Source organism: Pristiophorus japonicus, chromosome 3 (genome assembly GCF_044704955.1).
Source record: "Pristiophorus japonicus isolate sPriJap1 chromosome 3, sPriJap1.hap1, whole genome shotgun sequence".
Lineage (NCBI taxonomy): Eukaryota > Metazoa > Chordata > Chondrichthyes > Pristiophoridae > Pristiophorus > Pristiophorus japonicus.
In genome coordinates, this window is record NC_091979.1 from 173,236,216 (window position 1) to 173,251,566 (window position 15,351).

The window sequence follows — 15,351 nt, forward strand, 5'->3', positions numbered from 1 at the left end:
GTTTCTTCCTGTGTTGCCTGTCCTTCTTCTGCTGAGCTGCTTCTAGCTCGCATATTTATATCCAGGTATGAATACGTTTCCTGCATCCGAGATCCGATTATCGATGTGCTGATTTGTTTAACTGGCTGTGGTGATGAGTTTGAATGGCTACTAATTTGCACACGGAGTCGACAGTGCAAAAGATAACTCCTTATGTTAAATGCTCTGTTATCTAAAAATTTGCATTCCGTAAGGTTCTTTGTACTCTTGCTTCTTGCAGACTTGGTATCTCCAGTGGACATAGTTTTTCCCACCCTGGTCAATCAAGTTCGGGGCCTCACGTAACAATTCCATTGTTTTATGCATGAAGTCAATTTTGATTCCTGACCACAAAATGTCCTTAATTGTTCAGCTTAATTCCAAAAGCTTGGATTCATCAATTTTTAGTTCATGGTCTCCTTCTGTGCTTTTCTGAAGATTATTAACCTTACAGGGTCATGGGTCCATCGCCAGGCTTCCCTGAAGTCCTCATCATCCTCCTCCTCTTCTTTCTCCTCGTTTGCCACTTCTGCCTCCACTCTTTCCTGAGGTGGACCGGCAACCCCATCTGGCAATTGTTGTCCTCTCCTTATAGCTAGGTTATGCAACATGCAGCACACTACAATAAACTCAGTGACCTGGTCAGGGTGGTATTGTAGGCTACCTCCAGAGTGCTCCAGGCATCTGAAGTGCTACTTCAGCACTCCAATTGTCTTTTCGACGATATTGCGTGTAGCTACATGGCTTTCATTGTCGCGCTTCTCGGCTTCCATCTGGGGAATACGCAGGTGGGACATGAGCCAGCTGGCAAGGCCATATCCTTTATCCCCCAGCAGCCAACCATGACCCTGTGGCTGACAGGTCAGAGTGTGCTCTCTCGCAGGATGTGCGTATCATGAATTCTGCTTGGAAAATTAACATTTACTGCCATGATTATTTGGTTGTGGTCGATAACGAGCTGCACATTCAGGGAGTGAAATCCATTTTGGTTCCGAAACACCTTTGCGTCTTGTCAAGGTGCTCTTGGGGTGATGTGCATACAGTCTATTGCTCCCTGCACCTTGGGGAAGTTTGATATTCACGAGAAACCCAAAGCCCTCCCGATCTGTGCCTCCTTGGTCATAGGGAAGCTTATCAAGTCCATCCTGGTGAGCTTAAAGGGTTTGAGTCACCTGTCGAATGGAGCAATATGTGGCATGCTGAGAGAGACCACAGATGTCACCAGCTGAGGCCTGAAAGGAGCCCGATGCGCAGAAGGATAGTGCCGCAGTAACCTTTACTTCAAATGGGAAGTGCGGTCCTGATGGTGCTGGTTGGCTGCAGATCTCGGTTGATGAGCTGGCATAGCTGACGCGTGTACGGTCACCTCCTCTGCATTAGTCTGCCACCTCTTTGTTTGGGTCCTTCACTAAACCCAACTTCAGTCTGCAGCATGTGTGCATTTACAAATAATGGTAGAGAAGTTACAGACCCCATTACTAGTGCTAGAAATGCCCTTTGTCCTCAATAAATATAAATATAAATGTGAGCAGATCAGTCAGTAAATTAGGCCCTTAAATAACTCACAAATTACAATTATCTTGATAAGCCCCTTCTTCAAGCAGCCTCTCAGTTCCTCCGATGTTCAAAATGGTGTCCGTAGTGCCGAGTCCTTTGAAGAGTGCCAGGTCGGAGCAGCTTTTCTCCAGCGATCTTCTCGGCGAGCGATCAGCCCGGCGATGTGTGGGCGATGTGGTGAAAGTTGCGGTGGGCGATTCACTGCTTTCCTCCCTCAGCCTCTGCAACGAGCGGCTTCTAATCCACGGTGATTTCAACCTCCATCTCAATTTATCTTGCTCTCTCTCCTCTGAGTTCACTACACTGCTTTCCTCCCTTATTCTCTCCATCCATGAGAACTGCCCAACCCATATTCACGGCCACCCCCTTGATTATGCCATCTCTCGTGGCCTCGCTATTCCTACTGTGTCAATTGCAAATAAAGCCATCTCTGACCATTTCCTTGCATTGCTCACCATCCACATCCCCATTCCCTCACCCAACCTACTTCCTTCTGCATCTGTCCCTGGGTGAAACTCTCTACAACCTCTCTTACAACTGCACTTATGAACCCAAACTGTCCAGCCTTTTGCCCTCCATTCACCATGATATTTCTGTAGCCACCGATCTGCTCAACCACACCCTCACCACCACCTTTGATTCCCCCGTCCCTGTTAACACAATTACTCTTTCTCACCCTGGCCCTTCCCTCTGTACAGCCCTCATCTTCGCTCCCTCAAGTCCAAGGGGCACAGGCTTGAACGGATATGGCGAACAATTGGCTTAGCTATTCACCACCAGATCTGTCTGGACCATATAAAGCATTATCGGGTCCTACTCTTGTTTGCCAAAACTGCTGATTATTCCAGGATAATTCTGGAATGCAAAGATATCCCCCGGCTACTATTCTCTACTGCTAACCGTCTTCGTAAACCCCTCTTCCCTGTCTCCGTCACAGTTACCTCCGACAACAAGTGTGAGGAGCTCATGGACTGCTTTGTCTCAAAGATTGAGACTATCCGATCAGTTGCCTCTGTGAGTTCCCTTCCTTCCCCTGAACCACCGGGCCAAACTTCATCTGAGGTCCCCTCCGCCCAAGCCCTGAACTCGCATCTCTCTCCAGTTCTTCTCTGATCTCCCCTCTTGACCTCTCCACGCTCATCTTGTCCATGAGAACCACTTCCTGCTCCCTTGATCCTATTCCCACTAAACTGCTGACCACCCAACTTCCTTTTCTGGCTCCCATGTTAGCTGACATTGTTAACGGTTCTCTCTCCTCAGGTACTGTCCCCGTATCCTTCAAATCTGCCGTCATCACCCCTCTCCTCAAAAATACAACCTTGACCCCAATGTGCTTGCAAACTAGCACTCCATCTCCAACCTCCCTTTCCTGACCAAAGTCCTTGGATGTGTTGTCGCCTCCCAAATCCGTGCCCATCTTTCCCGGAACTCCATGCTTGAATCTCTTCAATCTGGTTTCCGCTCCTGCCACAGTACCGAAACGGCTCTCATCAAAGTCACAAATGACATCCTTTGTGACTGTGACAAACTATCCTTCCATTATTATCGATCGAATCGTAGCCAAAAAAATCACCTGCAATGGCTTCTCTTCCCACTCTCGCATTGTTACCTCTGGTGACCCCCAAGGATCTATCCTTGGCCCCCCGCTATTTCACATCATGCTGCCCCTTGGCGACATCATCCGAAAACATGGCGTCAGTTTACACATGTATGCTGATGACACCCAAGTCCAACTCACCACCACTTCTCTCGACCACTCCATGGTCTTAATTTGTCATACTGCTTGTCCAACGTCCAGTCCTGGATGAGCAGAAATTTTCTCCAATTAAATATCGGGAAGACCGAAGCTATTGTCTTTGGTCCCCGCCGCAAACTGTGCTCCCTAGCTACCGACTCCATCCCTCTCCCTAGCATCTGTCTAAGGCTGACCCAGACTGTTCGCAACCTAGATGTCATTTGTGACCCTGAAATGAGTTCCCAGCCACATATCCACGGCATAACTAAAACCACCTATTTCCACCTCCGTAACATTGCCTGTCTCCCTCCCCCACCCCTCCTCAGCTCATCTGCTGCTGAAATCCTCATCATTGAGTTTTTACCTCTAGACTTGACTACTCCAACGCACTCCTGGCTGGCCTCCCACATTCTACCCTATGTAAACTTGGGGTCATCCAAAACTCGGCAGGCCGTGTCCTAACTCGCACAAGTCCGCTCACCCATCACCACTGTGCTCACTGATCTACATTGGCTTCTGGTTAAGCAATGCTTGAATTTCAAAATTCTCATCCTTGTTTACAAATCCTTCAATGGCCCAGCCCCTTGCTATCTCTGTAATCTTCAACATCACAAGCTCGCGAGATGTGTGTGCTCCTAAAATTCTACCCTCTTGATTGTAATTGCTGAACCATTGTTGGCCATGCCTTCAGCTGCCTGGGCCTAAAGCTCTGGAACTCCTGCCCTAAATCTCTCCGCCTCGCTTTCCTCCTTTAAGACAATCCTTAAAACTTACCTCTTTGACCAAGCTTTTGGTCATCTGCCATAATTTCTTCTTATGTGGCTCGGTGTCAAATGTATTTGCTTTTTCTTCGAACACTCCTATGAAGTGTCTTGGAACGTTTTACTATGTTAAAGGCACGAAGTTTTTTTGTTGTTGTGTGTTCCAACATGTCTTGTGAGATATGTTTCCTAGTTCCCTGGTATTTATCACAATCATAATGCCCAATGTACAGATTAAAGTTGCAGAAAGAATAAAAGCCTCAGGAACAGTGATATCCATGCTGCGATTGGGTAATCATAGAAATTTATGGCACAGAAGGAGGCCTTTTGACCCATTGTATCTGCGCAAAAAAGAGCTGTCCAACCGAATCCCACTTTCCAGCTCTTGGTCCATAGCTTTGTAGGTTGCCGCACTTAAAGTGCACATCAAAGTACTTCTTATATATGCTGAGGGTTTCTGCCACTACCACCCTTTCAGGCACTGAATTCCAGACCCCATCACCCCATGGTTGACATTTTTTTTCCTCAACTCCCCTCTAATCCTTCTACCAACTACTTTAAATCTATGCCCCCTGGTTATTGACCCCTCTGCTAAGGGAAATAGGTCCTTCCTATTCACTCTATCTAGGCCCCTCATGATTTTATACACCTCAATTAAGTCTCCCCTAGCATCCTCTGTTCCAAAAGAAAGAACCCCAGCCTATTCACCCTTTCCTCATAGCTAAAATTCTCCAGTGCTGGCAATATCCTCCTACATCTCCTCTGTACCCTCTCCAGTGCAATCACATCTTTCCTGTAATGTGGTGACCAGAACTTTAAGCTATACTCTAGCTCTGGCCGAACTCGTGTTTTATACAGTTCTAGCATAAACTCTCTGTTCTTATATGCTCATCATCATCATTGGCAGTCCCTCGGAGTCGAGGAAGATTTGCTTCCACTCTAAAAGTGAGTTCTCAGATGGCTGTACAGTCCAGTAGCCTACAGATAATAAGCTCCCGAGGTATGGAAAATGATCCACGTTGTCCAAGGCCATGCCGTGGATTTTGATGACCGGCGGGCAGTGCTGTGAGGCGGGGTCAGGTTGGTGGAGGACCTTTGTCTTCTGGATGTTTAGCGTAAGGCCCAAGTTTTCATACGCCTCGGTGAAGGTGTTGATGATGGCTTGGAGTTCGGCCTGTGAGTGTGCGCAGACGCAAGCATTGTCCGCGTACTGTAGTTCGAATATGGAGGATGGGACGACCTTGGATCTAGCTTGGAGGTGGCGAAGGTTGAACAGGTTCCCATTGGTTCTATAGTTTATAGCCTACGCTAATAAAGCAAAGTATTCCTCAGGCCTTGCCAGTGTCCTATCATTTATTGTGTATACAATTGCCCTGTAAGCCCTCCCTAAATGCATTACCTCACACTTCTTTGGATTGAATTCCATTTGCCACTTTTCTGCCCACCTGCCCAGCCCATTGATATTTTCCTGCAGTCTACAGCTTTCTTCTTCGCGATCAACCACATGGTCAACTTTTGTATCATCTGCAAACTTCTGTATCAGGCCCCCTACATTGAAGTCTAAATCATTGCTGTATACCGGGAGGCCGTGTTTTCTGCATTCCCTGTCGACTTTAACAGCAGGACCTGATTTCACTGTGAGACCTCAGTTTCCCGCCCACAGTCAGCCAGACTGAATGGCTGGCTGTGTGTGGCAGGTCCGGGGAAAGGATTTGAGGGTGTCGGTCGGGGACTGCGGGGGTCTCATTTGGAAAGTGGGGGGAGTCGGTCAGGTATTGGACTTGGCCAGCGATAGGGGATTGGGGGGTTGGGAATCGTGGGGGTCTCAGTCGGAGAGCGGGGGGAGTCCATCAGGGATTGGGGTCGGCCCGGAATCAGGGATTGAGGGGGTGGGGTGTAGGCTGGAGCACCATGGATTGGCAGTAGCGGGTCAGCTGGGTTTTGGTAGGAGGGGAGAGAGGGACGCTCGAACCAGAAGTTCAGTATAAAGCCACTTACATCCTGAATTATGCAGACCCCACCTCGCTTTAACTGCCAGGTTTCACAAATTGTTTAAAACCCATCCATAATCAGATAAATTGAAAGTTAAGGTTAAGAAAGAGACTTCCAGCCTCATTGTAACATTTAAATTGATGTTCCGCCGGAACAGGTTGATCACCCAGACCCCATCCACTTCTGTCCCGCCTCATTTAAAACCGGAAGTTGGTGGCTGGAAGGGGATCAGGTTGGGAAACCCATTTTTAACAATTTAGCTGTCACTTGCTCTAAACCAATCCTTTTTAAGGGAACTTCTGTTCTTCCAGTCTGATCCCGCTCCTGTGAAGCACCTTAGGACGTTTTACTACAATAAATGTGCTGTATAAATGCAAGTTGTTGTTGTTGTTGAGAAGACCACATTGGATCTATAAACTGTGTTAGAAACCCTGGTGCTAAAGTAATCAGTGGTGCGGTAATCCCTGATAGACACAAGCTATGACGTTGAACATTAATTCACTGTAACAGTTGGGCAGAGTCTGAAAAGAAACCATTGTGAGAAATCGCAGCTTTCTCTGCAACACATCACTGACAACAGAGACCAGTCACCTGTGAGTGCAGGAGCCCCATTCAGAGATTTGTTTGGACTGGGGGCGTATTGACAGTTGTAGAGCAGTCCGTGGTTGTGACTTCCTGCCTGCCCGGTTGTCGGGGGCTGTGTGTAGGCCTCAGGTTTTCGGGCGAGGGGGAAAGGCAAGGGTGAAGAATGTAGAAAAGCCAAGGGAATATAAACATTAGTTCAGGGGAATACACAGTGAGCAACTCCTGCAGAAAAATATTTATGATATTTCCATAAAAAATTCAGGTCCTCAATTCAGAGCATCATGGGACTGTAAGTAATCATTACATTGAACAAGAAGAGATTGTTAAAGGCTAAGAGGGGAGATTTGGAGGTTAAACTCTCTGAAGTATTATAAGTTGAAATCTGTTTCCAACTCCTCCGGATCAGTCATTCTGATCAAAAAGTACTTTTTAACGATACATGGATAAAATAAATATGGCACTTTGCAATTACAATACTCCCAAACTGATTATTTTCATCATCTTCAAGACTGGTTTCCTTAAAATTCCTGGCAGTTTTCCCCGTATTTCCCAGCTGTTTTCCTTGTATTTTCTCACCATGAACAGTGAAATTCTGTTGTGCAGGCACACAAGTACAAAACCAGGGAACAGTATGGAATTTAATTGTCTCACTTCATCGAATTGGTTGCACACTTTTCAGGCTGTCTTCCTGCTTGCATCATAGGTTGGTGTTGAACTTTATTGGATTGGAAACTGGTTACTTTAATAAGTCATCAGTTAGTGAAATTATTGATTTGTAGGAATGTTTTGAATAGAATCATCATCTATTTGTACTGAGCCGAATTTCATGTATCTGTCTCTGCAAGGATTCAGTCAATGTGATCAAGAATCGCAGAATTTATTTAAAATACACTGACTTTCTGTAAATGTAAAGTTAAAGCAGGAATTAACGAACTCTGTTCTGTGGCTCTCAAAGAGTTGTTACACTGTGCTTTGTTTGTCTACTTTATTTTGAAGTCAGAGTGAATGTAAGTAATGGCCTATTTAAATTGCAGTGGACAGCTAAAGAGTAACAGTTTGGGTATAAATTGGCTGCTTCAGTTGGTGAGGGCAGATTTGAGTTGTGTGATTGTAACAGGGTTGTGAGTGTGACATTCTGAGCTGTTTCTTCTGTGTCATTAGATGTTGTGAGAGACAGGATTCTGACACCTCCGCCAGGCCGATGACGTAGCTCACTCGCTCACTCCCAGTGCTGCGCTGACAAGCTAAACATTTTTGAGTTCTGCACTTGACCATTTCGAGAGCGTCAGTACAGAATTTCAGTGCAGTGGTGTCTGTCTGCAGCCTGACTGCATCAAATTACACTTTGCACTTTGCCACTAATTATACTGGATTCTTACTCTGATTACAGCGATTTTCTCACCATCTCTCCGGAAGGCGTTGGTAAATGCCAGAGTTACGGTTAACATCTTGTAGTTTTGTAACAGAAGAGTCCCAGAGTAAAGCCCCTTGCACAGTCCCATTTGGTCATGTTGACTGATTCTAATTACACACACCAGGCAATGTGTTGGGTGCTTATTGTCCCCCTACTTTCTGGCAATACAATTGCAAATTGTGTGGTGTCACTAAATGCAGCCCAGCATTTTGTCAGATTAGGCTGATCCTTGTTTTCCCACATGGTGGCAGCTTTGTGTGATATGGTTTATCAGTGATGATTGTAAGAACTCACTGCTAATGGCCGATGGCAGATGAAAAAAACCCATAAGGACATAAGAACATGAGAAATAGGAGCAGGAGTAGGTCATTTGTCCCCTCGAGCCTGCTCCGCCATTCAATAAGATCATGGCTGATATGATCATGGACTCAACTCCACTTCCCTGCCCGCTCCCCATAACCCTTGACTCCCTTATCTTTCAAAAATCTGTCTACCTCCACCTTAAATACATTAAATGACCCATCCTCCACAGCTCTCTGAGGTAGAGAATTCCAAAGATTAACGACCCTCTGAGAGAAGAAATTCCTCCTCATTTCCATTTTAAATGGGCGACCCCTTATTCTGAAACTATGCCCCCTCAGTCTAGATTTCCCTACGAGAGGAAACATGCTCTCTGCATCTACCCTGTCAAGCCCCCTCAGAATCTTATACATTTCAATAAGATCATCTCTAAGTCTTCTAAACTCCAATGAGTATAGGCACAACCTTCTCAACCTTTTGTTCATATGACAATTCCTTCATCTCAGGAATAAACCCAGTGAACCTTTTCTGAACTGTCTCCCGTGCAATAATATCCTTCCTTAAATAACGAGACCAAAACTCTTACCAACACTCTGTGTAGTTGTAACAGGACTTCCCTACTTTTATGCTCCTTCCCCCTTGCAATAAAGGCCAACATTTCATTTGCCTTCCTAATTACTTGCTGTATCTGCATGCTAACGTTTTGTGTTTCATGTACAAGGAGTCCCAGGTCCCTCTTTACCAGTGCATTTTATAATCTCTCCCCATATAAATAATAATTTGCTTTTTCATTTTTCCTACCTAAGTGGATAAACTCATATCTTCCCACATTGTACTCCATCTGCCAAATTTTTGCCCAATCACTTAGCCCATCTATATCCCTTTGTAACTTATTTGCATCCTCCTGACAACTTGCTTTCCCACCAATTGTGTTCCTGACACAGATGAGACACACACAGGGAGGTTAAAGTAACAGTGACCTCAGTCTTTATTAAGACACTCCAGAGTGAGGAACAGGCCTTAGGGACTGGCTTATATACAGTGCTCCCAAAAGATGCTGGGATCCCTTGGGACTTCAGGGGATGCGCTCCCTGGTGGCGGAACATGGGAGTGCATGCTTCAGAGATACACAACATCACTCACCCCCAAAGTCAAAGTGAAAACTATTTACAAGGTGAGGCAGTCGGGAGCCTTTCTTTCCCTGGTGGACCGCCTCGGTACAAATGTCTGTTCTGGTGTGTTGGCCGTGCCCTCGCTGAGCTGGCGTGTTGTTGGCCCTGCAGGGCTGCTAGGTGAGCCCGGCCTTGCTGGGCTGTTGGGCGTGATGGGTTCGATTTCCTGGTCCGGGATGGTGTCGTTGATCCTTTGGGTGTGTGTTGTGGGCTTGAAAAAGGTGGTGTCTGCTGTGGGTTGTTCAGGGCAGTCTGTGAACCGCAGCCTAGTTTGGTCCAGGTGCTTTCTGCAAATTTGTCCATTGTCTAGTTTGACTACAAACACCCTACTCCCTTCTTTAGCTATCACCGTGCCCGCGATCCACTTGGGACCATGTGCATAGTTGAGCACATACACAGGTTCATTCAGATCAATTTCCCATGACATAGTGGCGCGACGATCGTTTACATTTTGTTGCTGCTCCCTGCTCTCGACCTGATCATGCAGGTTCGGGTGAACCAGTGAGAGTCTGGTTTTAAGTGTCCTTTTCATGAGTAGCTCAGCCGGGGGCACCCCTGTGAGTGAGTGGGGTCTCGTGCGGTAGCTGAATAGTACTCGGGACAGGCGGGTTTGGAGTGAGCCTTCTGTGACTCGTTTAAGGCTCTGTTTGATGGTTTGTACTGCCCGCTCTACCTGCCCATTGGAGGCTGGTTTAAATGGGGCCGAGGTGACATGTTTGATCCCATTGCGGGTCATGAATTCTTTAAATTTGGCACTGGTGAAACATGGCCTGTTGTCACTGACCAGTATGTGGCAAAAATGGCCCTCAGGATGTCAATGGTGGCGGTGGTGGTGCTTCCTGACATTATGTCACATTCAATCCATTTTGAAAAAGCATCCACCACCACCAGGAACATTCTACCGAGAAACGGGCCCGCATAGTCGACATGGATCCTCGACCATGGTCTGGAGGGCCAAGACCACAAAGTTAGTAGTGCCTCTCTGGGCGCGTTGCTCAACTGAGCACATACGCTGCATTGCCGTACACAAGACTATAAATCAGAGTCGATACCAGGCCACCACACGTGGGATCTGGCTATTGCTTTCATCATCACTATACCCGGGTGAGTGCTGTGGAAATCCGAGATGAACGTCTGCCTGCCCTTTTTGGGTAGCACTACGTGGTTACCCCACAACAGGCAGTCTGCCTGAATGGACAGCTCGCCCTTTCGCCGCTGGATCGGCTTGATTGGCTCTTGCATTTCAACAGGGATGCTGGCTCAGCTCCCATGTAGCTTTTTACTCGGGACAGCAGAGGATCTTGGCTGGTCAAAGTCCCAATCTGGCGGGCCATGACAGGTGATTTATCATTTTCAAATGCTTCCATGACCATCAACAAGTCTGCGGGCTGTACCACCATCAACAGGTTTGCAGCCTGCGTCATTTCCACCCCCGTGGTGGGCAATGATAGCCGACTGAGAGCATCCGCACAGTTCTCGGTGCCTGTCCTGTGGCGGATGGTATAGTTATATGCTGATAGCGCGAGTGCCCACCTTTGTATGCGGGCTGAGGCATTAGTATTTATCTCCTTGTTTTCAGCGAACAGGGTGTGAGGGGCTTGTGATCGATTTCCCGCTCAAATTTGAGACCAACAGGTACTGATGCATTTTTCTTTACCCCAAACACATACGCTAATGCCTCTTTCTCAATCATCCTGTAGGCCCTCTCAGCCTTAGACAAGCTCCTGGAAGCATAGGCGACAGGTTGCAACTTCCCCACAACGTTAGCTTGTTGTAATACACATCCGACTCCATACGCTAGCACAAGTCTTTTACACGGGTTATACAATACAAGCAGCTTGTTGGAGCATAAAATGTTCCTGGCTTTCTCAAAAGCAATTACTTGCTTTTTTTCCCCATACCCAGTTCTAACCTTTGCGCAATAACACATGTGGGGACTCTAAAAGGGTGCTTAACCGCGGTAGGAAGTTGCCAAAATAGTTGAGGAGTCCCAGAAATAAACGCAGCTCCGTGATGTTCTGTGGCCTGGGCGCGTTCCTGATAGCATCTGCCTTGGCGTCTGTGGGCCGAATGCTGTCCGCTGCGATCTTTCTCCCCAAAAACTCCACTTCTGTTGCCGTGGAGAACCTTTTCGACCTCATCAGCCGCAGCCCTACGCGATCCAGTTGCTGGAGGACCTCCTCCAGGTTTTGTCGGTGCTCGCCGGTGTCCCGACCCGTGACCAATATATCGCCCTGTAAAACCACTGTGCGTGGTACAGACTTTAGGAGGCTCTCCATGTTTCTCTGGAAGATTGCTGCGGCTGACCGAATTCCAAACGGGCATCTGTTGTAGATGAACAGTCCCTTGTGCGTGTTGATGCAGGTGAGGCCCTTCGAAGACTCCTCCAGCTCCTGCGTCATGTAAGCCGAAGTCAGGTCGAGCTTGGTGAATGTCTTGCCTCCTGCCAGCGTCGCAAATAGGTCGTCTGCCTTAGGTTGTGGGTATTGGTCCTGCAGCGAGAAACGATTAATAGTTACTTTATAATCGCCGCAAATCCTGACCGTGCCATCACTTTTGAGTACTGGAACAATCGGGCTGGCCCATTTGCTGAATTCCACTGGGGAGATGATGCCGTCGTGTTGCAGCCTGTCCAGCTCGATTTCCACTGTCTCACTCATCATGTGAGGTACCGCTTGCGCCTTGTGGTGAATGGGTCGTGCCTCTGGGACCAAGTGGATCCGCACCTTCGTCCCGGAAAAGTTTCCAATGCCAGGCTCAAAAAGGGAAGGAAATTTGTTAAAAGCCGGGTACATGAGGCCTCATCGACATGTGATAGCGCTCGGATGTCATCCCAGTTCCAGAGGATTTTGCCCAGCCAGCTCCTTCCAAGCAGTATGGGGCCATCGCCCAGGACAATCCAGAGTTGCAGTTCGTGCACCGTGCCCTTGTAGGTGACCTTGACCATGGCGCTGCCCAGGACAGTGATAAGCTCTTTGGTGTACGTTCTCAGTTTTGTGTGGATGGGGCTCAGGGCTGGTCTGAATGCCTTGTTGCACCACAGTCTCGCAAACATCTTTTTACTCATGATGGATTGGCGAGCGCCAGTGTCCAGTTCCATGGCTACGGGTAAGCCATTCAATTTTACGTTTAGCATTATAGGTGGACATTTCGTCAAAAATGTGTACTTCAGCATCTGCCTCCTCTCTCTGAAACTCAAAAGTGCTTTGATCCACCATGGACCGATCTTCCTCTGCCACGTGGTGGTTAGCAGGTTTTGCAGAGCTTGCAGCTCGTTTGCAAGCTCGTTGTCGACGCCCCATTGTTCCACAGCTCTTGCAAGCGTACCCTTTGAAGCAGCATGAATAGGCTCAATGGAAGCCTCCGCAACACCAACAAGGTGTGAATTGCCTTGCATTTATCCTTTGTTGGGGATTCTGAGTCATCTGGGTCACCTGAGTCCTGCTGGCAGTTGCAGACTCGTGGTTTCTGCCCTGTACATTTCTGCTCGCAAACACAGTTCCAGTTAATTTATGAACATTGCGAGCACTTGTGTGCTGAGAGATTTGTTTGGTGTTATCACTGGTGGACATAAACACCTGTGCTATCGCAATGGCCTTTCTGAGGGTCGGTATCTGTACAGTCAAAAGTTTTCATAGGATGGTGTCGTGACCAATGCCCAGAACAAAAAAGTCTCTGAGCATTTGCTCCAGGTAGCCATCAAACTCACATTGTCCTGCAAGTCGCCTGAGCTCAGCGACATAGCGCGCTACTTCCTGACCTTCAGATCGTTGGCACGTGTAGAACCGATACCTCGCCATCAGCACGCTCTCCCTCGGGTTAAGATGCTCCCGAATCAGTGTACACTAGCCGTTCGATATAGGCATCCTAGTCCTCACCCTCCGAGAACTTCTTCAGGATGCCCACAGTTTGCTGCATCTTTGCGTTGGATTCGTATTCTTGTTGCCAGTTATTGTGTTCCAAACACAGATGAGGCTGCACACAGGGAGGTGAAAGTAACAGTGATTTCAGTCTTTAATAAGTCACTCCAGAGTATGGAACAGGCATTTGGGGCAGGCTTATATACAGTGCTCCCACGAGATGCTGGGATCCCTTGGGACTTCAGGGGATGAGCTCCCTGGAGGCGGAACATGGGAGTGCATGCTTTACAGATACACAACACTATGATTCTATGATCATGGCGTTATCGCTGTGCGCATTGCCCTGGTAGCGTCCCGGACGCGAACTCCGGTTCCGCCATGATCTCTGCAGCATCTCTGGGCGAAAATACCGGTAGCTGCAGAAGGCGTTCATCAGGAGGCCGGGTGCTTCGGGGGCGATGCTTAAAGGTGAGGTGGCCGATGCAAGTAAAAGAAAATTTCAAATCCTCTCATTGAATTTTTCCGATGTTTTTTGTCTGCGAGCAATCAGCCCGGCACTTTGCTGCTGGACATCAGGCTGATCGGCTGGACGGCCACTGCCACCGGGGAGCAGGTAAGTTTTTCTTTTGCAGAGACTGCAACGATGGCCCTTTCCTTTAAGGGAGGGAAGGAACCTTCCAATGCGGCATTGCTGCACGGCCCATTGTACAGCACTGCACACCTACTGCCCCGCCTGCTGCTGCTTGTGCTCCAGGAAGGAAGTCGAGCACTTGATTTGGCGCTCCACTTTTTCCCGGAGTGCAAACACTGAATTTTTTAAAAGTTAACAAAAATTAGCGCTAATTTTTTCACCTTTTAAAATTTAACACCCCAAACGGGGCGCTCTCGAATTTCTCGCCCTTAGAATTGCAACATTGTATTCCATAGTATTTACAGAACAGAAGCAGGCCATTCGACTCAACAGGTCCATGCCAGTGTTTATGTTCCACATGAGAATCCTCACACCCTTCTTCATCTCACCTCATCAACATATCCTTCTATTCCTTACTCCCTCATGTTTATCCAGCTTCTCCTTAAATCTATCTCTTCAGTTGCCTCAACTACTCTACATTCTCACCACTCTCTGGGTAAAGAAATTTCCCCCTGAATTCCCTATTGGATTTCTTAGTGACTATCTGAAATTTAAGGCCCCTAGTTCTGGTCTTGCCTGCAAGTGGAAACATCTTCTCTGTGTCACCCTATCAGACCCTTTCATAATCTCGAAGACCTCTATCAGGTCACCCTCAGTCCTCTCTTTTCTTGGGGAAAGAGCGTGTTCAATCTTTCCTGATAGGTTTAACCTCTCAGTTCATGTATCATTCGAGTAAATATTTTTTACACCTTCTCTAGTGCCTCTATGTCCTTTTTATAAAATGTAGACCAGAACTCTCCACAGTACTCCGTGTGGTCTAACCAAGGTTTTATAGAAGTTTAACATCACTTCTCTGCTTTTTGATTCTATTCCTCAGAACTTTGTTGGCTGTTTTTATGACCTTATTAACCTGTCGCTACTTTTAGTGATCTGTGTATCTGTAGCCCCAGATCCCTCTGCTCCATGTAGACACTTGGGTGAAATTTTAACTCCAAAGAATGGGTGAGTTGGGGTTGGGTGGGAGATTAAAGAGTTAAAAAACGGAATCCCGACACAATCCGCTTCTGAACCGCTCATGTCCTGTTTTAACGGAGATGGGACAGGCGGGGAGCTGGGGACGGTTTGTGTGGGTGGCAGGCAGCCAAACCACTCCTAGGAGGCTGGTTGCCGATTTAAATATTAGAACGAGGCACTGTGCCGTATGGTGATGCATCATTTCAAATTTAACTTGGCTGGCCAGATTTCCCAGGCCTCAAGGAACCCACCAGCTAAGGGGAGGCAAAGACTGCTGGATCGAGAAAGTATTTGCCTTTTCACTTACCTGCT

At 47.4% G+C, this 15,351-nt stretch overlaps 1 protein-coding gene across 1 annotated transcript in view; it reads right to left on the reverse strand.

Moving 5' to 3' along the window:
* Positions 1-422: 422 nt before the first annotated feature.
* Positions 423-15,351, reverse strand: part of LOC139254799 (uncharacterized) — a 32,516-nt gene continuing 17,587 nt past the window's right edge. Inside the window, exons 7-8 of the mRNA XM_070873827.1 lie at positions 7,126-7,240; positions 423-613 (exon numbers count right to left, since the gene is read on the reverse strand). Of these exons, the coding sequence (XP_070729928.1) occupies positions 423-613; positions 7,126-7,240 (306 nt within the window). The remainder of the gene's footprint in view (positions 614-7,125; positions 7,241-15,351) is intronic.